Source organism: Magallana gigas, chromosome 10 (assembly GCF_963853765.1).
Source record: "Magallana gigas chromosome 10, xbMagGiga1.1, whole genome shotgun sequence".
NCBI lineage: Eukaryota > Metazoa > Mollusca > Bivalvia > Ostreida > Ostreidae > Magallana > Magallana gigas.
Genome location: NC_088862.1, coordinates 3,591,098 through 3,618,757, shown reverse-complemented (window position 1 = coordinate 3,618,757; position 27,660 = coordinate 3,591,098). Strand labels below are relative to the sequence as shown.

General features: G+C 32.6%; 2 protein-coding genes and 2 long non-coding RNA genes across 6 annotated transcripts in view; 1 reads left to right on the top strand and 3 right to left on the bottom strand.

Annotated features, from left to right (window-relative positions):
* LOC105342885 (melanocortin receptor 4) overlaps nt 1-27,660 on the bottom strand; it is a 56,194-nt gene that overhangs the window by 24,340 nt on the left and 4,194 nt on the right. Inside the window, exon 1 of one of the 2 annotated variants that reach the window (XM_066072889.1) lies at nt 23,924-24,020. The exons of the other annotated variant lie outside the window; for it this stretch is intronic. The gene's annotated coding sequence lies outside the window, so the exon portion shown is untranslated. Of the gene's footprint in view, nt 1-23,923; nt 24,021-27,660 lie in introns of those variants that run through there. 2 annotated transcript variants of the gene reach the window in all.
* The window catches only part of LOC105342900 (DNA mismatch repair protein Mlh1), a 77,655-nt gene that overhangs the window by 46,069 nt on the left and 3,926 nt on the right, over nt 1-27,660 (top strand). The window contains exons 10-15 of the mRNA XM_066072884.1: nt 1,599-1,692; nt 21,901-22,054; nt 23,354-23,429; nt 25,720-25,885; nt 26,261-26,361; nt 26,618-26,726. Of these exons, the coding sequence (XP_065928956.1) occupies nt 1,599-1,692; nt 21,901-22,054; nt 23,354-23,429; nt 25,720-25,885; nt 26,261-26,361; nt 26,618-26,726 (700 nt within the window). The remainder of the gene's footprint in view (nt 1-1,598; nt 1,693-21,900; nt 22,055-23,353; nt 23,430-25,719; nt 25,886-26,260; nt 26,362-26,617; nt 26,727-27,660) is intronic.
* Nucleotides 6,814-8,486, bottom strand: LOC136272348 (uncharacterized). Its single transcript, XR_010710332.1, has 3 exons — nt 8,002-8,486; nt 7,518-7,608; nt 6,814-7,110 (listed from the first exon to the last, which is right to left on the bottom strand). It is a non-coding gene; the product is annotated as an uncharacterized lncRNA (long non-coding RNA).
* Nucleotides 14,630-19,128, bottom strand: LOC136272343 (uncharacterized). Of its 2 annotated transcripts, XR_010710324.1 has the most exons (4): nt 18,163-19,128; nt 17,670-17,768; nt 16,656-17,275; nt 14,630-14,951 (listed from the first exon to the last, which is right to left on the bottom strand). It is a non-coding gene; the product is annotated as an uncharacterized lncRNA (long non-coding RNA). The 2 variants fall into 2 exon arrangements; XR_010710323.1 differs by having other exon boundaries at nt 17,670-19,126.

Here is a 27,660-nt window from a genome sequence, read left to right as displayed (position 1 = left end):
TCATTTTTTTATTTGGAAAACATTAATTGCATAACGGAATACTTACGATTGAAATACTTTTCAATCAAATCTTTGTAATTGATAAACACCCGATTTACCCGAGAAGTCTGAGACGAGACAGGTGCATGAATCACCGAAAATTGTTAAACAAACATTGACCATGTGACAAGTCAAAAGGTGGCTGATTACGTAATGGCGAGCAAGGAACAATGGATAAATATTCAAATAAACGGAAATTTAATAAAGAATGAAGCATTTCGACAGATTAAGATGTGATTCTGTACGTGTAGCCACACAACACGTATTACCAACGAGAAATCTACAGTACTGTATTTAATCTGCAAAATGTTGCACCCTCCTTGACATTCACAGAATAGATGTCCTTATTGTATCAAAGTTTTGAAACTGCTGCAATAAAATTGGATTATCGGTGTATATTTGAAACATTATATGACAATTGGTAATATCAAACTTATTTGTTAAGGTGGACCACAACACCTTGAAGAAGTTTCTCAATCAGCAGAAAATTACCGGTACATGTTAATGAAAGATAGTATGATTCATAAGAAGTATACATTATAGTCAAATAGGCCAAAAAAATTGCAGTTTCGAATAAAGATCTGTGATGTTAAAAAAAAAAACATTCAGAAATTGTGAACAAAATCTGCACGTGGATTCGAACTTGTGATCTGCGGTTCACAAGCCGAATACTTTAATCAATGAGCTATGGTGATATTCAACCAAATCTATTGTTACAATCAATTTAACAAAACATTTAAATCACCATCTTATAAAAAGTATAAGCCTTAATGTAGTGAGGTACCTTAAGCAGAAACTGTGACAGTTTAAGTGATATTTAGGCTTCATTATATGATCAGCATTGTTACAATATGTCCACATGAAAAAAAAAGTATATTTGAGAGGGCTCAATTTTTTGTAGGTGAATTTCTATTTTTAAAAAAATGTTAAATATGATAGGTGGGAAATAAATACAAAATGGACTGAAAGTCTATCTGACTATACAGTTGTGTTGGAATGGTGTCATTTCAATGTTTTAGGAAGCACGCTACGACTGATTTCTTTTAGAGAACAGATAAATCGTGCCTTGAATTCATTTGATTGATTAATATATACTCTTAAGATGAATACAAAAATGACAATTATTGGCACTCTGAGGGAAGAACATAGAATGATAATGGAGAGAGTTAATTCTACTGGCACCATGGCAACCTAGTGCCCTGATTGATGATAAGTCTCTGGGAACCTAGTTTCCTATTGCAACCATATGTGTCTTTGAAAAAATTATTTTTACCTTTGACAGTCCAGAATGGTTATGTGTAGCAATCAAGGTGGTCAGTTATCTTCATGTATTCATTGTTTTACTACCTTTCTCTCAGAATGGGCATTAATGTGCTGATATTGACTTTAATAGGATATGACACTTGTGGTACCGTTATTCCATATTTAGATAAAGAGAGACATAACAAAAAACATTAATGGAACAAAACCTCGGTTAACTTGAGTGAAGTGAGCATCATTGCAAAATTATACCAAATAAAAATCATTATGCATATGAAACATTTTGGTTTTTGTTGTAGATCGATTGGTCGACTCGTCTTCACTTCGAAAAGCCTTAGACTCTGTTTACCAAGCCTATCTCCCCAAAAATATGCATCCTTTTATCTATCTCAGGTAAGCATCGAAACCACAACTTTTGCAGAAATGAGCAAGTTTTCTGTGGAGGCATTAAACACAGTGACAGTCATGGCAAACAATGATCTTCGGCCTGATCCGTTGATGGCATGCATGGAAAGGACAGTTCATTGCTTGGTCAATCTGAATTCTGTTGCAACCTAGGTCACCTGAGGTGAAGGCTAGAAAAAAAAATTTTCACAAGAGTTATATGTATTGTGTCTGTTGACTTGTCAGAAGAGCGATGTGGCCCTTGTTGTTTAGCTCACTTGAACCTGTATCATCAAATTTTCATGAATTACGGCACAGTGACCAATATTAGGTAATTATGTTATCTAAAGTCAAACCCATTAAGCCCACAGGGGCTTGTGTAGAAAAAAAAAATCGTTAAAAAAGTGGGTATCTCGAAGTAAAAAAACAAGGGAGGATGCCATCTTGGATACTGCTTCACTTTATTAGCTAGTTTCTCAATTAAAATGTTAAACTAGAAATTTGCGCCAATTTGTATTGCTTTGGAAATGAATCAGCATTCATGCCAGTCATTCAAGATATTTGTTAGCTTCAAAATATGTTTTAAACCCAAGGGAAATAAAAATAATTCACTATTAGCGTCAATTCATTTTAAGCGTGTTTGCTATAAGCGGGTTTTACTGTATAAATTTTTCTTGCATCTATAGAATCCTTGTTTAATGTTTCTGGAAAATTTGCACAACAGAATCAATTTCAAATGATAAAAAATCAAAACAAATCCTGAAGATGGAGATTTGCAATCAACCTTTTGCTTCATTCAGCAGTTTATACTGTCTGATGGCTCAAAAAATCATATTTTGCTGACAAAGCTAGTCATTATAAATGTATTATATTGATTTTCATTAATATTCAACATAGGGCAATCAACTTTCTTGTTTCGTATCAGATATCAGTTAGTTGATGTCCTTCTAACATATCTAGTGCATTTTGTCACGTACGTTATAGTTGCAACATGTGATTAGTGGCAATAAGTAGGCCATTTTGTAATAAGCCAGATGGATGTATTACCAAATGTTTTGAAGTTGTTGACAGTAAAATTGGATAGAAAATGGTGTGGCTCCTATCATCAAACATTTGCTCAAGAATATGGAGCACATTACTTAGGCAATTAGTTCTTGATGTCGAATTGTATTTATATTCGACAATGATTTTCTTATTACATGTATGAAAATACTTTCAAAATTGAGGCTGAATTTTGCATGACAAACATTTAACCATATGTTATAATGTGTAGCCACCACTTTTGTCATTTGCTCTCCAATTAAGAAAAAGAGATGTATTAAAAATATCAATGATTTTACATGTGACATGTAGTTTGTAATAATATACTGTATACAGGGTTATTTTTGCCCCATGTTATTTTCGCCCTTCTATAGCTTGCAAACGGTTTCGCCCCTCTTAAATTTACCCTGACACACTTGTGTACAAAAGAGATAACTTGGAACATAGGAATTTTCCCAGTCTTAAATTTGCCCCCGACAATGAGGGCTAAAGGGTTGAAAAAAAAAATGGGGGTGAATATTTACCTGTATAGATTTATTAGGTATCAGAAATGTGATTTTCTATTTTTTGAAGCACAGATTTCTGCAGATTTTAAAATAAAAATAATCATTCTTAAAATCATTACAGTCCCCAGACTGATTTGATTTTTTCCTTTTTGGTCTTTTCCACTCACTCTCTTGGAGCTATTATAATTTTTTGATGTTACTACTTATTATTTTATAAAAATGACCAAATGCTTATTTTATATCCTAATGCAACTCGAACTATGACATTTTATTTTGAGGGATAGAGGAGGGGTGCATGAGGGAAGATAAACTCACAATTTGTGATGAGAATTTAGGTCCATTATGGATAGATATATTAGAAATACACTGGGATTGATAAGTTTATAAAGGAGTAAAAAGTCATAGATTTTGATCTACCGTATACTTGGATATCATTTACGCTCAAATGATTATTCAAGAGAAGTTGTTTGTCCATTAATTTAAAAGTACATCCTTTGAAGGATTTTTGTATTGGGGATATGGATTAATGATGTGGATTGACCCATGATAATGGACCAAATATTCAACCCTGTGTGAGTATTGAAGCAATGTATGACTGGTCTATATCTAGTTCAATATCTATGAAACTAAATTTCTTAATGAGGCCCTCAGTTCCTATGAATGCCAATCTTTCTTTTATTTTTTTTATGCCACAAATAGGTTAATGAATTATTGAATAGAAAATACTACTCTTGACTGTAAAAATTCTTCTGCGCAGTCCTTTAAGCTGATATGTGACTTTGTATTTTGTTTGTTATTTCCAATTAATTTTTAATTAATGTAATGACCTATCTCTGTGTTAAGTACACAATATATGTGACATTTCCAACATCAGAAGACAGAAATACAAAGGGTAGCAAAACCCAAGGGAGCAACTTGATCACTGTAATTGGTTTCTTGATTTTATTTTTTTAGGTCAAGATTAGTTGACAGAGGTAGGGATGGAAGGTTGTCAATACGATCACATGAATAAGTGATTGCCAAGAATGATGAATGCTTTAATCTAACAACAGTTGTAATATTTCGAAATAGGACATCCTTTGATATAGTTGTGTTACAAACAGGCTCAATTAATTTAATATTTATTTAAAAACAAAACGAAGACCTGAAAGAATGGAGAAAAACTCAAAAGATTTAATTCTCATGAATACGTTTTTTGCGAATAGTTTTTTGAAAGACGCAGTTTTTCAAATTAATTTAGCATGGTACAAGCACTCTACATACTTCCCCCGTCCTTAGAATTAACCTCTAAGATAATGAAATCATCGGAAACCTGTCAATATTACAGAGAGTCTATTTACCCAAATGGACAGATTTTGTGATGAAACTTTGTTAAAATTAATCCAGTTTGATTCATCATGATGAAAGATTTTAAATCAGTAAAACTCGAAGCTTTCTGCACAAGGTGTTGCTCTAGAAAGGTTTATTTTCTAAAATGTAATCAAGGAAATGTCCTGAATTAAAGGCCCAAGGAGAATACATTCTGATAATCACTGGATGAAATATCTGGTTTCAGCGCTGCGGAAACCCTTTGGAAACTCTGCGGAAACTTAAGGTTACTTAAAGTTTCCGACAGGTTTCAGCACGGAAACTTCAAGTTTCATTAAGTTTCCGCAGTGCTGAAACTTAGGCTGTCCATGAATCCAAATGGTTTCCGCAACGGAAACTTACTGAAACTTGAAGTTTCTGCATAGTTTCAATCTCCATATACGTTTGGGACACATATTGTTTACTAATGGTTTCCGCGACGGAAACTTACTGAAACTTGAAGTTTCTGCATAGTTTCAACCTCCATATACAATTGGGAAACATATTGTTTACAAAGGGTTTCCGCAACTGAAACTTACTGAAACTTTTTATATTTTTGCTTTCACAAAAGCTAAGCAAGGTTTCTACTTTATGTAAAAACAAAACAATTTCAAACAGTTCCAAATTTATTTTGTTCAAAAATCTGAAATTGTTTCCAATAATAAATAAAATACAGCCAAGATACAATAATGGAAAAACATCCATATGGCAATTCCCTTATTAGGGACTTTTATTTAAAAAATGATAAAATTGCACAAGAAAAAAAACTCCCATAGAAATCTTTACATTTGTATTTTTGTTCATCTCGATTAAATGCCTATCAAATCTCCCTTTAAAAATGCAACAAAGATCTTACTTTTTTAAAAATATGAATGCAATTTACAAAATAACTGCACGTACATGAATAAACAAAGAAAACTTCACTGTTACATGAACATGATACACTTGTCTCAATTTGTTTTGAACTACAATAAATATGTACACCATAAAATATTTTTGAAAAGTCTAAAGTATCCATCTTTAAAAAAAAAAAATACACTACAAGATAGTAGTTGACTATAGAGGTATGACCCAGATTTGATTTGAATATGTCAATAAATTCCAAAATGAGGTCAAAGTGACCCACTTACAAGTTGGGATAAACCTTTTCTTTGTTAGTAATATAATCTATTGTTTTACAATAGAACAGGATTTGATATCATTTTTTGGATAATCCATTAAGTCCAAAGTGAACTTTTCATTTCCACCGATGATGTACCAACTGATCAGATTTTAATATCATAAGCCTGTTAGTATTTAATAGATGACCCAGAGGGAGATATGAAGGCTTGTTGGCCAATAAAAAGCTAACAATGGAGCAGTCTGTCAAATCATGTGCAAAAATATGATGTACACATTTAATTAATTATGCTGATTGCAACACACTTCATTCCTGATGAATATTCTTCTTTACACACGATTTACCTTCCTACATTTCACTACTTTATCTACATTAATATTTTTAAATCCAAGACATGAAGTAAAATATACATTGTTTATATATGACAAGTATTACTACATGTACATGTACTTGCTTTTTGTAGCATGTATGTATAAAATACAAAGAATCACACAGATAATTCACCTTACAATTCTCATCAATACCAGCATTTTACTTATGATATAAAAGCTAATTCCAATTATATATTAGTTACATAACACAGATTAAAATAAAACCCACATGGAAACAACTTTCCATCCAAGTAATTTTTGTTATATAAAAATTAATTGTAATACATGGGGTATATGTTGTCTTTATATATTTTCATATACGACATAATTGAATATTGTTTGGTGTATTTTATCATTTCTATGACCCATGCATTCATCTCCTAATGCAGTGTTTATACATTTAAGATTGGTTTCTTAATTTTTCATATATTGCTGCAAATAAAAACTAAGTTATCAATAAATGTTTAAACAAAGAAAATGGAGAAAAAAAAGTAGTTAACACTTATCAACTTGGAGGTGTGAGGATATATGTTACATGGAGTCTAATATTTTATGCAATATTTGCAAATTTAACAAATTATTTAAGAAAATGAAAGTTAATATCTGCAAGGTCTAATCAATCATTTAATAAGTCAAAACCATGTGATTTTCTAAGATTCTAGCTTACAGACAGACATTGTCATATACTGGTATTTGATCATATAAAAAAAGTACTTTTATAGTTTATAGGTTTTTTGAAATGAGAATACTTTACAGTTAAAAAGTCTTGTTCTGCAGAGGTTTAGTCGGGTCGTAGAGATGTGTCCATTCGAATCAATAAGGAGTGTCCTTGGCTGTTGTTGATGTAACCTGAGTCGTAGTTTATGAAAATAGGCCTTTCTGGGGGACTTTCGAGCATTGTCCAGACCGGTGAAGCACTCATATGATCACATCATGGCTACAGCAGACTTAGTAGTTCTGGACAGTGGTAGCATTAAAATTCTTCTTCTTGCGATGAACTTGTTCCTTTCACTGGGCTGTACTTTATGTCTGTTCTATTTATCTTAAACATGAATAATAAAGTTTCATTTAGATTTTTAAACAATAAACATAAGTCATTTAGCCTAACATGTAATAAAAGCATTCTGAATAAAATTCTGAATACAGAAGCTACTATGCAGTTGCCAGTTGCTGTTTAAACTATGTCATATAATGACTACAGTAGTATCTGGTCTAAAATGTTTCATTTTATGTTTGAAGCTATGTTATTTTCATTTTGATTCAATTATTGTTTGTTGAACAATGGAAAAACTTATCAACAATAAGTGTGTTTCACCCCCCCCCCCCCCCCCCCCATCAACCTCCTTTTCAAGAACTTAGACCTGGATTTCCCCAAAATTACTACAATAAATTATAACATCCAACACATGTATAAGTTAATGGTGAAAATAATCGATTTCAAAGCAATACCTTGCGTCCAGCTGGTCAAAACATTCACCCGAATCACCGAACAGAGGATGCAACTAATCACCGGAAACATTGACTTTGTATGCTGTCAATGCTGAAAAAGAAAAACGTGAAAGATTTCATTTTCCGGATTTAATTAATAATTTTTTTTTCGTTACATTTAGAGTTTGCAAATTGTATAATGTGCGAAAGATTCATTGTTCGTCTTGTTTACCAACCAAGCATTCATATATTAGGGACGTTTATATAATTATATATGTGTATACCCTGGATAATCTTGATTATCATGCATATAAAGTTGGTTAATGGTTAATTTGGTCAAAAGGTATATTTAAAAGAGATAAGGTAATAAAAATTAAAACGCCGAACCAAGTTTGAAAAAATGACGCCATCTTGATTTGATGGCGCGAGATCTCGTTTACAAATGAGAGATAAATTAGAGCCTTGAAAATGTTATTGGGAGTATCTATATTGTGAATTAAGTTACCTTGACATGAGTTCGTCGTTCCTGCATTATCTCCTTGTTGTAGAGGCTATTAATGCTTCTCAGCTCTCCATTTTACAACAGCACCTTCTTGTCCATTTTAACCTTCGCTCGGAATCATAAAGTGCGCCAATACTGACCAATCAGAACCCGCTAAATCTTGGAAAAGTGCATCTTGGGATAGTTTAAAATGAATAATGTTTAATCAAAATTATCATTTTTTACCGAATAGTATACCTTTTACATGTATATTTATTTTAAATAAGAACTGTCGGAGTCAGTATTTCCTGGTTAAATACGACAAAGTATTGGCGTGTGTTTGTTACAATTGTATTTGTAACACGTGATTAACAAAAAAAAAATGGCCGACCGTTTGTTTACAAATGTCTAATGAAATTAAACAAGTTTTAATGAGACATATGTAACAGATTTTGTCTTTAACTATATTTTATTTACATGTACTGATGATTTTGCCAAACTAAATATGATAGAGCCATAGGCTATATAGTTTACTGACAAGTTAGTCTTGACTTGTCCAATTTTCACCGCGATTCTAAGCTCATAATAGAGGTGTGGAAATATTATGTTCATCACAGAGCAGGTTCTGCATGAACACACAGAAATCACAAATATAATTAGATGCCGATCAATTAACGGGGTCCGGTTAACAGCGTTCACCCGTACGGTGAATTTACAACTACGATGAATTGATGGCAATTATTTTACAGTTACACATGTGCACTGATTGGTAATGCGATGAACAGTACGTTAAGAATACTTATGAAATTAAAATACAAACGCGTTAAACAAGCCGGGAAGTAAGGCGTACACGTCGGACTGATATATAAACAAAATATAATTTTAATTATTTGGTATACTTTCTACATCAAATGTATACGAATGTATAATCAAATTTTAAAAAATGGGATTAAAATCACGTGCACCACATGGCTAGTGCTGGATTTTAAACTGATTTTGTTATATAACGTATAACTTCAGTAAAATATAAATAATGCTTATTATATCTTATAACAGAAACATGTGCATGTTTCAAAAACATTTATCAATATCTGTGTTTACAGTACAGAAAGTAAATACAAAGTATAGAAATACACGAATCACATAGGGTCGAACCGGGGGGGGGGGGGCTAGCGGGAGGGGGGGGGGGGGGGGGGGGGCTTAGTGCAAAGTTAGACTTCACCAATAGGCATATAGCCCCCCCCCTACTTTTTCTCGCCGGAAATGTAATTGTTCCTAAATTTACCTTGAAAGATTGAGAATTTGGAGTGATAGGCATACTAGAACCCTCCCCCCCCCCCCGACACGGATAAGGAATTTCATGATTTTGGGGGGGGGGGGGGGATTGGGTAGGGAAATTAATTTTCGGAAGTAAATGGTATAGGTAAACCCCCCCCCCCCCCCCCCCCCCCCCCCACGGATTAGGATTTTCATGATTTTGGGAATTAGGGTTTTTTAGGGTTTTTCCTCAATATTTCTGAGGATTAGTCTAGCCCCCCCCCCCCAACTTTCAATTTGCTTCCGACGCCAGTGAATCATGATACAGTCATACATGTAGTAAAGTCTGAAATGCATGTAAATAATTAAACAATTATTATATTAGACTCAAACTCCAAGTGGGTTTTATTTGTTATTATCAACTGTAGAATTTTTAAAAAAATGTCCTGTGTACATGTGTTGGCGTGGTATTAAAAAAAAAATGAATTAGCTCTAAACTTCAGGTTGTACGAATATTTGGTATGATTTGTAAAAATTTACAAACGACTTTACCTTAATTTGTTTGCTTAATTAGTTACTGTACCTCAAGGTTCATTGAAATGATAACTAAAGGATTTAAGAAGGAGTCTTACAAAATAGGTATATTAATTTATTTTACTAAAGAATTATAATTTACTTATCAGTTTTACTAACTCAGGTACACACAAATTGAAAAAAAATTCCCGCCGGGCTCCAGTTATAAACTCACGCTTCGTACTGTGTATATGTTATGTAACAGTCTTTTGTTCACTCCTGACAGAAAAAACCCTGCAATCCACACAGAATATACAGGAAAATCACAGAGGAGGTCACCTGGACAAAGAATGTATACACATGTATACACGTGCCCGAGTACCTAAGATTAATGATTTCATAATATGCATTAAACAAGATCAGACATCAGTTTTTCTTTTCAAATTCAATTAATTACTTAGTAAGGTTCTTAATCGCCTTATTTGCCACATTTGAAGATAGTTACATGTATACATATAGTTTCAGTCACGCTGAAACCTTACTATACATTTTAGTATGTACGGATTCATTATCATAAGGCTAGGATTAAACTTAAACCTGTTGAAAATAAATGATATCACTATTAAACTCAAATCAGTTTTAGTAATAGTTTCCGCAATGCGTAAACCATTTGGAATCTTAACTTAAAGTTTCAGCATACTGAAACCTAGCGGAAATGTTCTGAAACTGATTGATATTTCCATAATAATTTACACAACTTTTCACATGATTCAAATTTAGTTTCCGCATTGCGGAAACCATCAGGAATCTTAACTTAAAGTTTCAGCATACTGAAACCTAGCGGAAATGTTCTGAAACTGATTGATATTTCCATAATAATTTACACAACTATTCACACGATTCAAATTTAGTTTCCGCATTGCGGAAACCATCAGGAATCTTAGACTAAAGTTTCTGCTGACTGAAACCTAACGGATACTTGCTGAATCGATATAATGGTTTCCGCATTGCGGAAACTATACATGAAACTTCAACTTCAAGTTTCAGCAAGGTTTCCATATAGTTTCAGTTTTGCTGAAACTTGATTTTTCATCCAGTGAATCTACGATAAGAATGTGAATTATTGGGGCACTCTATACAAATTAACTTCTTTTCGACCACATTAATCAGCTAAATATTCAAAAGAGGTTTTTTTTACCAAATGAGTAAATTTTATATTTAAAATCATTTTAATAGTAACTAATTGGTGGTAGTTTTATGTCAAAACATCTGACCTGAAACTTTGCTAATTAAGATTTATACGTGGAATGGCAAATTCACAATAATAAATATCAATGAAAGTTTATATGTTAAATTGATATAATATCTACATGATTTATATAAGTTGTAAACTAGTTTATTGCAGCTTATGCTTTATAAATTGTGAAGTGGTTTATAAAACGCAAAGTTGTTTTATCCCAGCTTTTTCTTGTATGAATTTCAAAGTTATATTAATTTAACATTATTTTGCAAATAAACCTATAGAATAGCAAAAGAAAAACAAAAGGTTAAGGTGGTATGGGACATCTGTCGATATTAATGTGGATTATAGTACTATGAAATTGAAAAACTTTTACTGGTTTAGAATTTTCAAATTTTACAATGTTTAACCAAAAACTAGCTTTTAAAAATATTTGAAAAGGTAAAAATTGTCAACCCCCCAGCGGGATTCGAACTCATGACCTACAGGTTCGTAGTAAACCCTCTAACCCACTGCGCTACGGAGTTAGGTGACCATTTTATTTGATCACATCAAAGGATTTTATTTGATCACATGACCAACCAAGTTCATATCCTGGTAAACCTTTGTACATTGCTGTATATATCTTAAGTTCAAGATCTAGTAATGATTTTAAAGTGTCTTTTTGGTGCTAGAACCATAATGGTGTCATAACTGATGTGATGAATCTCTCTCCCTTAGTTTACAACTTTCACTGGATGAAATATCTGGTTTCAGCGCTGCGGAAACCCTTTGGAAACTCTGCGGAAACTTAAGGTTACTTTCAGTTTCCGACAGGTTTCAGCACGGAAACTTCAAGTTTCATTAAGTTTCCGCAGTGGTGAAACTTAGGCTGTCCATGAATCCAAATGGTTTCCGCAACGGAAACTTACTGAAACTTGAAGTTTCTGCATAGTTTCAATCTCCATATACGTTTGGGATACATATTGTTTACAAATGGTTTCCGCGACGGAAACTTACTGAAACTTGAAGTTTCTGCATAGTTTCAACCTCCATATACAATTGGGATACATATTGTTTACAAAGGGTTTCCGCAACTGAAACTTACTGAAACTTTTTATATTTTTGCTTTCACAAAAGCTGAGCAAGGTTTCTACTTTATGTAAAAACAAAACAATTTAAAACAGTTCCAAATTTATTTTGTTCATAAATCTGAAATTGTTTCCAATAATAAATAAAATACAGCCAAGATACAATAATGGAAAAACATCCATATGGCAATTCCCTTATTAGGGACTTTTATCTAAAAAATGATAAAATTGCACAAGAAAAAAATTCCCATAGAAATCTTTACATTTGTATTTTTTTTCATCTCGATTAAATGCCTATCAAATCTACCTTTAAAAATGAAACAAAGATCTTACTTTTTTAAAAATATGAATGCAATTTACAAAATAACTGCACGTACATGAATAAACAAAGAAAACTTCACTGTTACATGAACATGATACACTTGTCTCAATTTGTTTTGAACTACAATGAATATGTACACCATAAAATATTTTTGAAAAGTCTATAGTATCCATCTTTTAAAAAAAAAAAAAAATACACTACAAGATAGTAGTTGACTATAGAGGTATGACCCAGATTTGATTTGAATATGTCAATAAATTCCAAAATGAGGTCAAAGTGACCCACTTACAAGTTGGGATAAACCTTTTCTTTGTTAGTAATATAATCTAATGTTTTACAATAGAACAGGATTTGATATAATTTTTTTGATAATCCATTAAGTCCAAAGTGAACTTTTCATTTCCACCCATGATGTACCAACTGATCAGATTTTAATATCATAAGCCTGTCAGTATTTAATAGATGACCCAGAGGGAGATATGAAAAGCTTGTTGGCCAATATATAAAAAGCTAACAATGGAGCAGTCTGTCAAATCATGTGCAAGAATATGATGTACACATTTAATTAATTATGCTGATTGCAACACACTTCATTCCTGATGAATATTCTTCTTTACACACGGTTTACCTTCCTACATTTCACTACTTTACCTACATTAATATTTTTAAATCCAAGACATGAAGTCAAATATACATTGTTTATATATGACAAGCAGGCTTGGGGTAATGCTAAATGTAATGGTAATGCATTGCAATGCATTACATGTTTTCAAAGTAATGCTAGTAATGTGTAATGCCTCAAAATTAGCATTACAAGTAATGCTAATGTAATGCATTACTTTCCAAAATCTAGTGTAATGCTGGCATTACTTTGCATTACTATGCATATTTATGCATGTTCACTTTAAAAAATGTGATGAATAAATGAATAGTTGAAATTGAATTTGATTAAATTTATTTTTAAAGAAGAAAGAAATAATTCTAATTAAGAAAAAAAGGTTTTAATTGTACATGTTTTATTAAAAAATGTTTTTTAAAATTCATTTTTGAATTGTTTATATTACTAAAGATAACAGCACAATTTTATAACATTTTTAAGAGTGTTGTTATTAAGAGTTTTTAATCATTTAAACAATTTACTCCAATTAGTTTGCACTTCAATAAGAAATGTGTCAACAACACACTATGCCCCCAGGATAATCTAAGTATCAAAACAATCTATTGTTATAAGAAGTGCTAAACACCCCAATCCCCTTCCCTTCGCTATGTCACAATAGAATGCACCTTTAAAAGCAAAATGAATGCCTTGTCCATCCATGATGAAAATCAATATCACTTCCAATATTATATAACCCATTTGAAAATAATCTTACTTATTTTCTCTCTTTCTCTCTGTCTCTTTGTCTTTCTCTCTCTCTTGTATATTAATTACACTGAACATTAGTTTGGACTGATAGAAAATACAAGATTTATGTTTTTAATCTATTATTGCACTATATATCCTAAGATAAAGATCGTCAAACAGTATTTTCCAGCCCAAGCTTTGACTGCTCCTGCAAAACATTTATTTAGTATAGCCCGTAAGATGGATGCATTTATAAGATGAACCCTTTGAAACTTCGATCATAAGTGCAACAGCCATCTTTTGTCTTAAAGTGTCCTCCGTAAAAAGAAATACGATTAAAATATATTAAGAAATATAACTGGGAAAAATCATCTGTTTATAAATTAATAAAATCAAGTGTCCAAAATTATAAAGATTTGTGTAATCTGGGGATATATCTATATTTAGCTTTTAAAAACCGCAACATTATTTCATAAATTGTTTTTGTTACGCATGTTATCCTGCGTCTCTATTTCATATCTGATATTGTATCATGCCAAATGTCTATAAATATCATTTTACTTATGTAATATGTTGTTCATATTGCCACAATATGATTATATATTGAGCAAATAAAGAATGACTCTTGTTTATTCATTGAATTTGAACCTGATACTGAGCATGAAGCTGTAGATATGTTAAAGAGTGTTGTATATTTGAAACATTTGCAAAAACTCTTTATTAGGTTTACTTTAAAAAAAAAGTAATGGTAATGGTAATGCATTACTTTACTCATGTAATGGTAATGTAATGCATTACTTCAAGAAAATCAAGTAATGGTAATGGTAATTTAATGCCCAAATTCATGAAGTAATGGTAATGTAATGCATTACTTTACAATGTAATTCGCCCCAAGCCTGATGACAAGTATTACTACATGTACATGTACTTGCTTTTTGTAGCATGAATGTATAAAATACAAAGTATCACACAGATCATTCACCTTACAATTCTCATCAATACCAGCATTTTACTTATGATATAAAAGCTAATTCCAATATTAGTTACATAACACAGATTAAAATAAAACCCACATGGAAACAACTTTCCATCCAAGTAATAAAAATTGTAATACATGGGGTATTTGTTGTCTTTATATATTTTCATATACGACATAATTGAATATTGTTTGGTGTATTTTATCATTTCTATGACCCATGCATTCATCTCCTAATGCAGTGTTTTTAGCTCACCTGAACCGAAGGTTCAAGTGAGCTTTTCTGATCACCCGTTGTCCGTCGTCCGTCTGTCCGTCCGTCCGTCCGTCTGTCCGTCCGTCTGTAAACTTTTCACATTTTCAACTTCTTCTCCAAAACCACTCATCCAATTTTAATGAAATTTGGCAGAAAGCATTATTATATTAAGGAGATTATAAATTGTAAAAATCAAAGGGCAATCCCTTTTTAAACGAGAAATAATCATGAAACTGTGAAAAAGGGGGGGGTATCTTTTAAAATCTTCTTCTCAAGAACCGCTGCTCCAATATTACCAATATTTAAATGACAACTTCTATATATAAGGCAGATTCTAAATTGTAAAAATGGTGACCCTCAGTCTAATACTGGGACCCTTAGAAGGGTTCAAACTATGTGTTGTAAGCGTGTTCTGATTGTGTGTTCATTTATATAAGATCGGGCTCGTTATTCGGAATTACGAAACGGAAGCTCTTTGTTTGTACTAACTAACCGCCATTTTGAAGAAGATTTCAGACGTCAATTTTGATAAAAGAAAAGTTTGTGATTTGCCGGTTTAACTATAAAAGTAACGTTTTTAACGAAGAATGATATAAAGAATATTTTATGAAATAGTGGTAAATCGAAGTTCCGAATTCAGCTTTACAGTAAACTATCAGCATAATCACCATGCCATTTGTTTTTACACCGCGTTTTCAAGATTCTTTTTTTTTATACTTAAAGCTATTTAATTTGTCATCGATTATTGGAATAATTGTTGCGTAATTCAATTGTAAAGTTTACCGATCGAATCAAACAAGTGCAACCACGACCTTGGTAAATATGAATGGTACTGATATCGGAGAACAATGTTACTACGATTTGTTTTTGCAATGAAAGATTAAAATCGGGGTTAGATGTTCTACAGACGTTTATATCATGTTGATGCTACATTTTGACAAGCATAAAATGAAATAAAAGAAATTGTTTTTGTTTTTCAATGTTTTGTTTATTATTAATAATTAGTTTGCATGACTGTATTGCATTTGGAGTAAACATAATTTTAATTTTAAGCTGTGATAGCAGTCTAACAATTTTTACGATAAATTGTCAGGCCAATCAACATCAAAATTGTTAGACTGATTTTTATGGACCCTTATTTTTAAAATATGAACTATCAAGAACAATATTTATTGTTATATTACTGGCGTGCGACCAGTTCTCGCCGAGTACCATTTCTCGCCGGGACATTGTGGCGTCATTTTATCAACACATAAAATTATATACGAAAACTGACGTCACAATATACTGGCGAGAAATGGTACTCGGCGAGAAATGGTCGCACTCCAGTAAGGTTCTCGGACACTGCTAAGGCAAGAAAAACAAATATGTGTGTTTCCTATTTCATCAGATTTTAAAATAGGGTAGGTAGTTTTTTTTTATGAGCTTTTCAGTTTTCCCCTTTCCTAGCATATGATTTTTCTATACATTAATAAAATGTATTTTACAGGTGGAGCAATTGTGAATAGTGACAACATGCGAAAGATAAAATTGTTATTATCTTCTTTTTATGTATTGTTTAATATATGGCAAAATCTTGAAATATATAAGTTTTACAATATTTATTAAGAGTTCACATCATAATAAACCCTTTCGATAAAAAATGATGCAAGGACTATTGTTCAGGTGAGCGATTTGTGGCCCATGGGCCTCTTGTTACATTTAAGATTGGTTTCTTAATTTTTCATATATTGCTGCAAATAAAAACTAAGTTATCAATAAATGTTTAAACAAAGAAAATGGAAAAAAAAGTAGTTAACACTTATCAACTTGGAGGTATGAGGATAAATGTTACATGGAGTCTAATATTTTATGCAATATTTGCAAATATAACAAATTATTTAAGAATCTAATCAATTATTTAATAAGTCAAAACCATGTGATTTTCTAAGATTCTAGCTTACAGACAGACATTGTAATATACTGGTATTTGATCATATAAAAAAAAGTACTTTTATAGTTTATAGGTTTTTTGAAATGAGAATACTTTACAGTTAAAAAGTCTTGTTCTGCAGAGGTTTAGTCGGGTCGTAGAGATGTGTCCATTCGAATCAATAAGGAGTGTCCTTGGCTGTTGTTGATGTAACCCGAGTCGTAGTTTATGGAAATAGGCCTTTTTGGGGGATTTTCGAGCATTGTCCAGACCGGTGAAGCACTCACATGATCACATCATGGTTACCGCAGACTTAATAGTTCTGGACAGTGGTAGCATTAAAATTCTTCTTCTTGCGATGAACTTGTTCCTTTCACTGGGCTGTACTTTATGTCTGTTCTATTTATCTTAAACAAGAATAATAAAGTTTCATTTAGATTTTTAAACAATAAACATTCAGCCTAACATGTAATAAGAGCATTCTGAATAAAATTCTGAATACAGAAGCTACTATGCAGTTGTCAGTTGCTGTTTAAACTATGTCATATAATGGCTACAGTAGTATCTGGTCTAAAATGTTTCATTTTAAGTTTGAAGCTATGTTATTTTCATTTTGATTCAATTATTGTTTGTTGAACAATGGAAAAACTTATTAACAATAAGTGTGCTTCACCACCCCCACCCCATCAACCTCCTTTTCAAGAACTTAGACCTGGATTTCCCAAAAATTACTTCAGTAAATTATAAACATCCAACACATGTATAAGTTAATGGTGAAAATAATCAATTTCAAAGCAATACCTTGCGTTCACATCGTCCAGCTGGTCAAAACATTCACCCGAATCACCGAACAGAGGATCAACTAATCACCGGAAACATTGACTTTGTATGCTGTCAATGCTGAAAAAGAAAAACGTGAAAGATTTCATTTTCCGGATTTAATTAATAATTTTTTTTCATTACATTTAGAGTTTGTAAATTGTATAATGTGCGAAAGATTCATTGTTCGTCTTGTTTACCAACCAAGCATTCATATATATTAGGGACGTTTATATAATTATATATGTGTATACCCTGGATAATCATGATTATCATGCATATAAAGTTGGTTAATGGTTAACTTGGTCAAAACGTATATTTAAAAGAGATACGGTAATAAAAATTAAAACGCCGAACCAAGTTTGAAAAAATGACGCCATCTTGATTTGATGGCGCGAGATCTCGTTTACAAATGAGAGATAAATTAGAGCCTTGAAAATGTTATTGGGAGTATCTATATTGTGAATTAAGTTACCTTGACATGAGTTCGTCGTTCCTGCATTATCTCCTTGTTGTAGAGGCTATTAATGCTTCTCAATTCTCCATTTTACAACAGCACCTTCTTGTCCATTTTAACCTTCGCTCGGAATCGTAAAGTGCGCCAATACTGACCAATCAGAACCCCCTAAATCTTGGAAAAGTGCATCTTGGGATAGTTTAAAATGAATAATGTTTAATCAAAATTATCATTTTTTACCGAATAGTATACTTTTTACATGTATATTTATTTTAGATAAGAACTGTCGGAGTCAGTATTTCCTGGTTAAATACGACAAAGCATTGGCGTGTGTTTGTTACAATTGTATTTGTAACACGTGATTAACCAAAAAAAAAATGGCCGACCGTTTGTTTACAAATGTCTAATGAAATTAAACATGTTTTAATGAGACATATGTATCAGATTTTGTCTTTAACTATATTTTATTTACATGTACTGATGATTATAATAGAGCCATATATAGTTTACTGACAAGTTAGTCTTGACTTGTCCAATTTTCACCGCGATTCTAAGCACGGTCATATTCTTATTCAAAATATAGAGGTGTGAAAATATTATGCTCATCACAGAGCAGGTTCTGCATGAACACACAGAAATCACAAATATAATTAGATGCCGATCAATTAACGGGGTCCGGTTAACAGTTTTTCCCCCCTTACGGTGAATTTACAACTACGATGAATTGATGGCAATTATTTTACAGTTAAACATGTGCACTGATTGGTCATACGATGAACAGTACGTTAAGAATACTTATGAAATTAAAATACAAACGCGTTAAACAAGCCGGGAAGTAAGATGTACACGTCGGACTGATATATAAACAAAATAAAATTTTAATTATTTGGTATACTTTCTACATCAAATGTATACGAATGTATAATCAAATTTTAAAAATGGGATTAAAATCACGTGCACCACATGGCTAGTGCTGGATTTTAAACTGATTTTGTAATATAACGTATAACTTCAGTAAAATTATGAATAATGCTTATTATATCTTATAGCAGAAACATGTGCATGTTCCATAAACATGTATCAATATCTGTGTTTACAGTACAGAAAGTAAATACAAAGTATAGAAATGCACGAATCACATAGGCGTCGAACCGGAGGGGGGGGGGGCTTAGTGCAAAGTTAGACTTAACCAATAAGCACATAGCCCCCCCCCCCCCCCCACTTTTTCTCGCCGGAAATGTAATTGTTCCAAAATTTACCTTGAAAGATTACGAAGTTGGAGTAATAGATATACTAGGCCCCCCCCCCCCCCCCCCCCCCGACACGGATTAGGAATTTCATGATTGGGGGAAAAAAATTTGGGTAGGGAAATTTATTTTCGGAAGTATATAGTATAGGTATACCCCCCCCCCCCCCCCCCCCCCACGGATAAGGATTTTCATGATTTTGGGAATTAAGTTTTTTTTTTAGGGTTTTTCCTCAATATTTCTGAGGATAAGTCTAGGCCCCCCCCCCCCCCCCCCCCCCCCCCCCCCACTTTCAATTTGCTTCCGACGCCAGTGAATCATGATACAGTCATACATGTAGTAAAGTCTGAAATGCATGTAAATAATTAAACAATTATTATATTAGACTCAAACTCCAAGTGGGTTTTACTTGTTATTATCAACTGTACAATTTGTAAAAAATAATTCCTGTGTACATCTGTTGGCGTGGTATTAAAAAAGAAATGAATTAGCTCTAAACTTCAGGTTGTACGAATATTTTGTACGATTTGTAAAAATTTACAACGACTTTACCTTAATTTGTTTGCTTAATTAGTTACTGTACCGCAAGGTTCATTCAAATGATAACTAAATGATTTAAGAAGGAGTCTTACAAAATAGGTATATTAATTTATTGAGTGTATTAAGTAAAATACTTCTTCATACACTGTTTGCGATATACAACTAGCTAGATTCTTTTACTAAATAATTATAATTTACTTATCAGTTTTACTAACTCAGGTGCACACAAATTGAAAAAAAATTCCCGCCGGGCTCCAGATATAAACTCACGCTTCATACTGTGTATATGTTATGTAACAGTCTTTTGTTCACTCCTGACAGAAAAAACCTTGCAATCCACACAGAATATACAGGAAAATCACAGAGGAGGTCACCTGGACAAAGAATGTATACACATGTATACACGTGCCCGAGTACCTAAGATTAATGATTTCATCATATGCATTAAACAAGATCAGACATCAGTTTTTCTTTTCAAATTCAATTAATTACTTAGTAAGGTTCTTAATCGCCTTATTTGGCACATTTGAAGATAGTTACATGTATACATATAGTTTCAGTCGCGCTGAAACCTTACTATTCGGATTCATTATCATTAGGCTAGACTTAAACTTAAACCTGTTGAAAATCAATTTTAAACTCAGGTGACCTATTGCTATCCGTTTTCATCCGCCCTTGTGCGTCGTCTATCGTGCGTTAACAATTTTACATTTTTAACTTCTTCTTAAAAACTACAAGGCTAATTGTTACCATATTTGGTGTGAGACATCTCTATGGTAAGAGGAATCTAAATTGTGAAATTCATAGCTCTACCACCCCCGGGGTGCCACACTTGGGGCCAAATATGCAAGAAAAATCCAAAAATCTTCTTCTCTACTCCTACACATGCGAGGAAAAACTGGTTGCATAGTTATGATGTCCATGAAGCCCTCTACTAGAATTGTGAAATTCATTGCCTCTGGGTCAGGGGTTCTAACTCTAGGGTGGGGCCAATATGGCCATATAGTAAAAATGTATTAAATCTTAGAAAATCTTCTTCTCTACTCCCATATATATTTGTTTAAAACTAAATGGATGATTATGATGTCCATGAAGCCCTCTACCAAAATCATGAAATATATGACCCCTGTGTCAGGGGTTAAGGCTCTAGGGTGGGGCCAATATGGTAATATAGTAAAAATGTATTAAATCTTAAAAAATCTTCTTCTTTACTCCCAAACATATGGGCAAAAAACTGAATACATGGTTATGATTTCCACTAACTCCTCTACCTAGATTATGAAATTCATGGCCCCTTGGTCATGGGTTCAGGACATTGGGGGGGGGGGGGGGGTCAATATGGCAATATATGTTAATGCAAATAATGTTTTAAAATCTTCTTCCCTATTCTCACACATCTGTATGAAAAACTGACTTCATAATTATGTTTACCAGGAAGTCCTCTACTAAAATTTTTAATTTCATGTCCCCTGGAGTATGGGTTTTGACTCAAGAGGAGGGCCAAAATGGATGTATAGGTGTTAATGCATATAATGTTTAAAAATTATCTTCTTTACTCCCACACGCCTGAAAGGAAAAACTGAATTCATGATTTTATAGACCAGATCTCTAAGTTTTTCGCCAAAATTATAGGTTTTATAGTTCTTTTTGAAAGATTTCAGACAGGGAGGTGGTCGTCATTACAAATTTATAATTTGTCTACTCCAGAATGAAACGAAAAATGAAAGACTTAAATGAATATATGAGACTCCTCGACAAGTTTGTGTTATGGGTTATATGCTACTCAGGTGACCGTTAAGGCCTATTGACCTCTTGTTCAATGTGTTTACCAAAAATTTTAAGCCCTAGTACACTGTATCAAACAAAGCTATTTTCATGAAGCATCATTATCTAAAAGATTTAATATTTTGAATTTCATAAACCTGTATAAGCACCTGTCATTTACTAGATGTTGATCTTCATTATTCAGTGTAGAGATAGCGCCACAGAATATAGATGTGAATGTGCACCCTACAAAACATGAGGTCCATTTCCTCCATGAGGACGCCATTATTTCCAGCATCCAAGCTGCCATTGAGACCAAACTACTGGGAGCAAACTCAAGTCGGACCTACTACACTCAGGTGAAAAACTGGGCATGGGCTTCATGATCAATGATGAAAAATATTACTTTCCAAATTCATGTCTACACTTCTTGACTATTATTTTCCATATTCATGTCAACAATTCTTTATTATTATAATAGTTTTATCAATGTATTGGACTCGGTTTCGATAAATTTGCCAGTACTTCCTCTGCCTGAATATTATCCAGCTACACAGTGTTTATGGATTAAAATTTCATACAGAAATGATAACCAAATCATTGATTACAACGAGTTATCTCTCTTACCAGAGAGAAGTAGTACCATAACCAATATACTATGGAATCATCATTGTTCGTAGGGGACCAATGTTTGTGGCTTTCGTGGGTAACCCTTGCCCCCACGAATTTACATCCCCACGAACTTATATACAATCATTTGTTTTATATTTACCGGAATTACATACCTGTTAACCTTTCGAAGCTTCTATGTGGGAGAATCTCCCCCTTACCAACTTGGCTAAGGGGGAGATTTTGCGTAAACGACGTATTTTCACGTGAAATACTGTTAGATACCTTATTTTACCATTGTAATTAATGCATTTGCAATCATTTTAAATTTTATTATTTCTATGAACACCAGTGTGCAATTACAACTTGTGTTGTGTTCAGAAAACTATTAATTTGTTTGCATAGTACAATACAAGAAGTCAATAGTGCCACTTTTTATATTAAGTCTTCTTATTGTTGAGTATTGAACCATCACTGCATGCTGACATCAAGGGTAAACACAGAAAATCTATTTTGAATATGCAGTGAAACCCAGTTAAGAAAATACCAGTAAATAATGTTCATTAAAATTATTTTTTGCCTTATATATAGGAAAGATTTTTAATTCACTAAACAACATGTATTTCTCCAGTATCATTTAAAAATGATCTCTGTTGTAATGTCTATAGCATCCCTGTAATTCATAGTACCGATACTATAAACTTTAAAAGCTGTTGTGAAATGCTTTTACACTTTTTTCTTGAGCTTCACTTTTATCGGTAGCTTGTATAAACATAGGTTGGATGCGGGAGATCTTATATTTTTAGGCCGTTTTGCGGGAGTCTCCCGCGCAATGCGGGAGGGTTAACAGGTATGGAATTAAAATTATCCCGATTATGCTACCAAAGAAATAACGCCCCCCATGAACCAGGAAAATTTTGGCTACCCACAAACATTGACCGCCACAAATAAAAATGATTCCACAGTATATGTTTATGGTAAATAATTTTTTTTTCAAAATTGGTCCTGTTTTGCAAATTGTTTTTATAACTCAGTTTCTTTTGCTTTAGGCTCTCCTTCCTGGTGCACCAGTGTCTCTGGACAGTAAAGAGGAGGATCCAAGCTCTTCCAAATCTAGTGGTACAGGTTAGTATATTAAATTATTTAACAAAGAGGAGGATCTAAGCTCTTCTTAATCTAGTGGTACAGGTTAGTGCATTAAATTAATCAGGAAAGAGGAGGATCCAAGCTCTTCCAAATCTAGTGGTACAGGTTAGTGCATTAAATTACTTGGTAAAGAGGAGGATCCAAGCTCTTCTAAATCTAGCAGTACAGGTCACAGCATTTATACTGAGAAATCTACATTTCAATGTACAAACTCATCCTAATTTTGTGATCTAATTTGAGAAAATATGTTTATATTAGTGACCATTCTTGTCAGTGCTGACAAATCAATTCTTCTCAATACTTTATAGAAATATTAATTTATTAGCACACTGTAGTGTCCAGAAATATTTTTATTGGTTGGTGCCCCTCTCTCTCTCTCTCTCTCTCTCTCTCTCTCTCTCTCTCTCTCTCTGCAAACAATAAGTTTGAATGCAGAGAGAAATAAACATTGAAAGAAACAAAAACTTACTCACCCTTTGTTGAAGCCCAAGCTGTTTTTTGACATATTTTTCCTTGAAATTAGTATTATAAAAATTGGAATTTAATTATTATTTATAAATAATTTTCATGTGTAAAGCCCTTCATCAGAAGGCTGAGGAATGTCATAAAAGGTCATCAGCAAAATTATTTTTAGAACATTTTAAAGAGCATACATCCTTTGATGAGGACAAATAGCTTGTTTTAAGTGACCAGAAACTCTCAAACACTTGTTACTTTGTTTGACTGAATGGAGAACAGTCGATGGATGAAATTAAATGCTTAGAAGATGTAGATACTTGAGGTCATTCATAAAAGGACACACACAGTCTGCTTCTCTTTGAAAGGGCTTTTCAAATTCATCTTCAGATGTGTCATATAAGGTCAAGATCTAGTAAATGAAAGTTGCTACAGTATTGTGAAATTCCATGATGATATAAATTCTTTTAATGATGCTTCATAACAATAATTTAGAATGTTCTGTAGGATGTATCGGGTAAACAATGAAAAATCATGTTTTGAACTGTCTTTTTTCAATGAAATATGAAGGAAATAAGAGTTTTGCCCATTATTTACTAATGAAATATATCTAGAATGCCTACAGTCTCTCCAAAATTGGCATTAAACAAGCTCCTGACCCCCTCTTCAAAATTATGTTAATTTGAATATAGGTATCAGCAAGGAATTCTTTTCTCATGATAAATACAGAATGTCAAGAATTTTTTTCTTTTTATGTAGAATTCCTTTAAAGCTGCAAAGTATGCATGGGAAAAAGATTCATCAAATTAATTATGAAGTCATAATGGTTCTGGCACTTAAAAACTCTCTGGGACCATATTGAAAAAGCATTTGTAAGATAATGGGTCTTTCAAACTCACCTGCCAAATTAATAATAATAAAAAATTATTTTGGTATTCACAAAACGTCCATTATTCAGTGCACCCATAAACTGAATGCTAATGGTGATGTTCATAAAACACTAGGTTAATTTTAACAGCCACACCCATTAATGTTTCCATAAACTTAATGGACCCATTATTTTTTGGATGCATTGTGAAAATTGTAAAGCCCCTGGACTCATTTACTAGATCTTGACCTTAGTTTAAAAATTTTTAAATATATTATATTGTTTTCAAACAAGGAACAGTAACTCTTGTAAAATGGAAAGTTAGAAAGTTAGAAACAGCTTTTTTGCAGAATTTTGGATTTAACCATGCTAACTTTTTCAGATTTTTAAAAAGAGCTATTTATCAATATGTTAATTATAATGTACTTGTGTTTTACTGTAGAATTAATATTTCATCTTGAAACAAGTAAAAATGATAAGTATGTTATTTTACTAAATTTTGTTAAGTATTGATCATTCATTTTGTTTTACAATTTAGCCATTTTCCAAGTACATGTACATGAGATTTTCAATTACTTATCAAATAAAACTGTTGTTGACGGTAATGAAGCTACAGGGCTTGATGTTATTAACCCATTGTATGTAATGTTGCCTATATATATTACTACGCTATCACTCTTAAGGCAGGTTTCAGTAAACCAAAGGAAACAATTATTTTTTAACCAAGTTTTTCAAATGAAAAATCTGGTTATTGAATTGGTGAAAATAGCGGGCAGGTGGGTAGGTGGGCAAACGGGTGCCTAAAAGGGTGCCCCTATGCTGATGATAAAAAAATGAAGTTTTGGGTTTTTACATCCTACAATGTAAATAGATATGGAATAAAAATGGAAATTTTGATGTACTTGTAATATCTTTTTGTAAATGATTTTTCTCCAAATATGTCAGGAGCTGAGAAGACGTATGCTCATCACATGGTCAGAACAGACAGTAGAGAACAGAAGCTGGACGCCTTTGTGAAACCGGTCCCATCCAGTTCCTCCGCAGACAGAACAACTCAGCCAATCAGGTCTGACTCTGCCCAACCAATGGAAACATCGACCAGTGACCAAACGTATGTTATAATAACTTTCTTAATAGGCATTTATTCCTCATGTCTTAATAAGAGGCCCATGGGCCACATCACTCACTTTCAGCAATGTCATCTGATGGAGTCAATATTGATAAAGTTTCACTACATGCATATAAGATACAATACAATTTCACGTCCAAATCCTGTGAGTATTCCTTTAAAAAAATTCAGTTACTTTAATTTTTTTCCTGTTTCATCATAATTGCTTGCTTCTTGTTCAGTTTTACAATAAAACAAAAAAGCAAAAACCAAGTCAAAACATATGCAGAGTAACTTTTTTTCACAAATGGATAGGGCTGGGAGAGGGGAGTAATGTGAAGCAAGTCAATTATTATGTACATGTATTTCTTGTTACAGGATGCAGATGCCCAGCTGTGGAGTCCAACAGAAGAAGAGGCCTGTGAAGCTCACCAGTATTTTGTCTCTTCAAGAGGAAGTCCAAGAAAGCATGCATAAAAGTCAGTGCTCACTGAAATCTGACATATTTGCACAGAGGGAGAAAAAAGAATTTTATGTTTCTAAGCAGGGAATATTTGATTTTCATGTGACACTGTATTACAGAAATAATTTATGATGAAAACTGTGCATTGGCTTTATCACATTATTCATATTTTCACTTATTACTCAGCCTAACGTTCAGGATATTTTTTTAACACTTGATATGTGTCAATCCATTTTGTGAAAACATCTCAAATTAAAAATTTTAAAATTTAGATTTAAGGGAAATGTTCCAGTTTCACAAGTTTGTGGGGTGTGTGAACAAAGAGTTATCCTTAATGCAACATCAGACAAAGCTCTACCTAGTCAACACAACTAAACTAAGGTAACTGTACTATAACATGATCTTAAACTTACTAAGGTAACTGTACCAAAAGATGGACTAAGGTAACTGTACTATTAAGTGAACAATAAGGTAACTGTACTATAATGTGAACTAACAATAAAGTAACTGAACTATAAAGTGAACTAACAATAAGGTAACTGTACTATAATGTGAACTAACAATAAAGTAACTGAACTATAAAGTGAACTAACAATAAGGTAACTGAACTATAAAGTGAACTATCAATAAGGTAACTGTACTATAAAGTGAACTAACAATAAGGTAACTGTACTATAATTGTGAACTAACAATAAGGTAACTGTACTATAATGTGAACTAACAATAAAGTAACTGAACTATAAAGTGAGCTAACAATAAGGTAACTGAACTATAAAGTGAACTATCAATAAGGTAACTGTACTATTAAGTGAACAAACAATAAGGTAACTGAACTATTAAGTGAACTAACAATAAAGTAACTGTACTATAAAGTGAACTAACAATAAGGTAACTGTACTATAATGTGAACTAACAATAAGGTAACTGTACTATAAAGTGAACTAACAATAAGGTAACTGTACTATAAAGTGAACTAACAATAAGGTAACTGTACTATAACGTGATCTTAAACTAAGGTAACTGTACTATAACATGGACTCACAATAAGGTAACTGTACTACAACATCAACTAACAATAAGGCAACTGTACCACAATGTGAACTAACAATAAGGCAACTGTACTATACAAGGACTTACAATAAGGCAACTGTACCACAATGTGAACTAACAATAAAGTAACTGTACTATAAATTGAACTAACAATAAGGCAACTGTACCACAATGTGAACTAACAATAAGGTAACTGTACTAAAACATAAACTAACAAAAAGGTAACTCTACAATAAAGTGAACTAACAAAAAGGTAACTGTACTA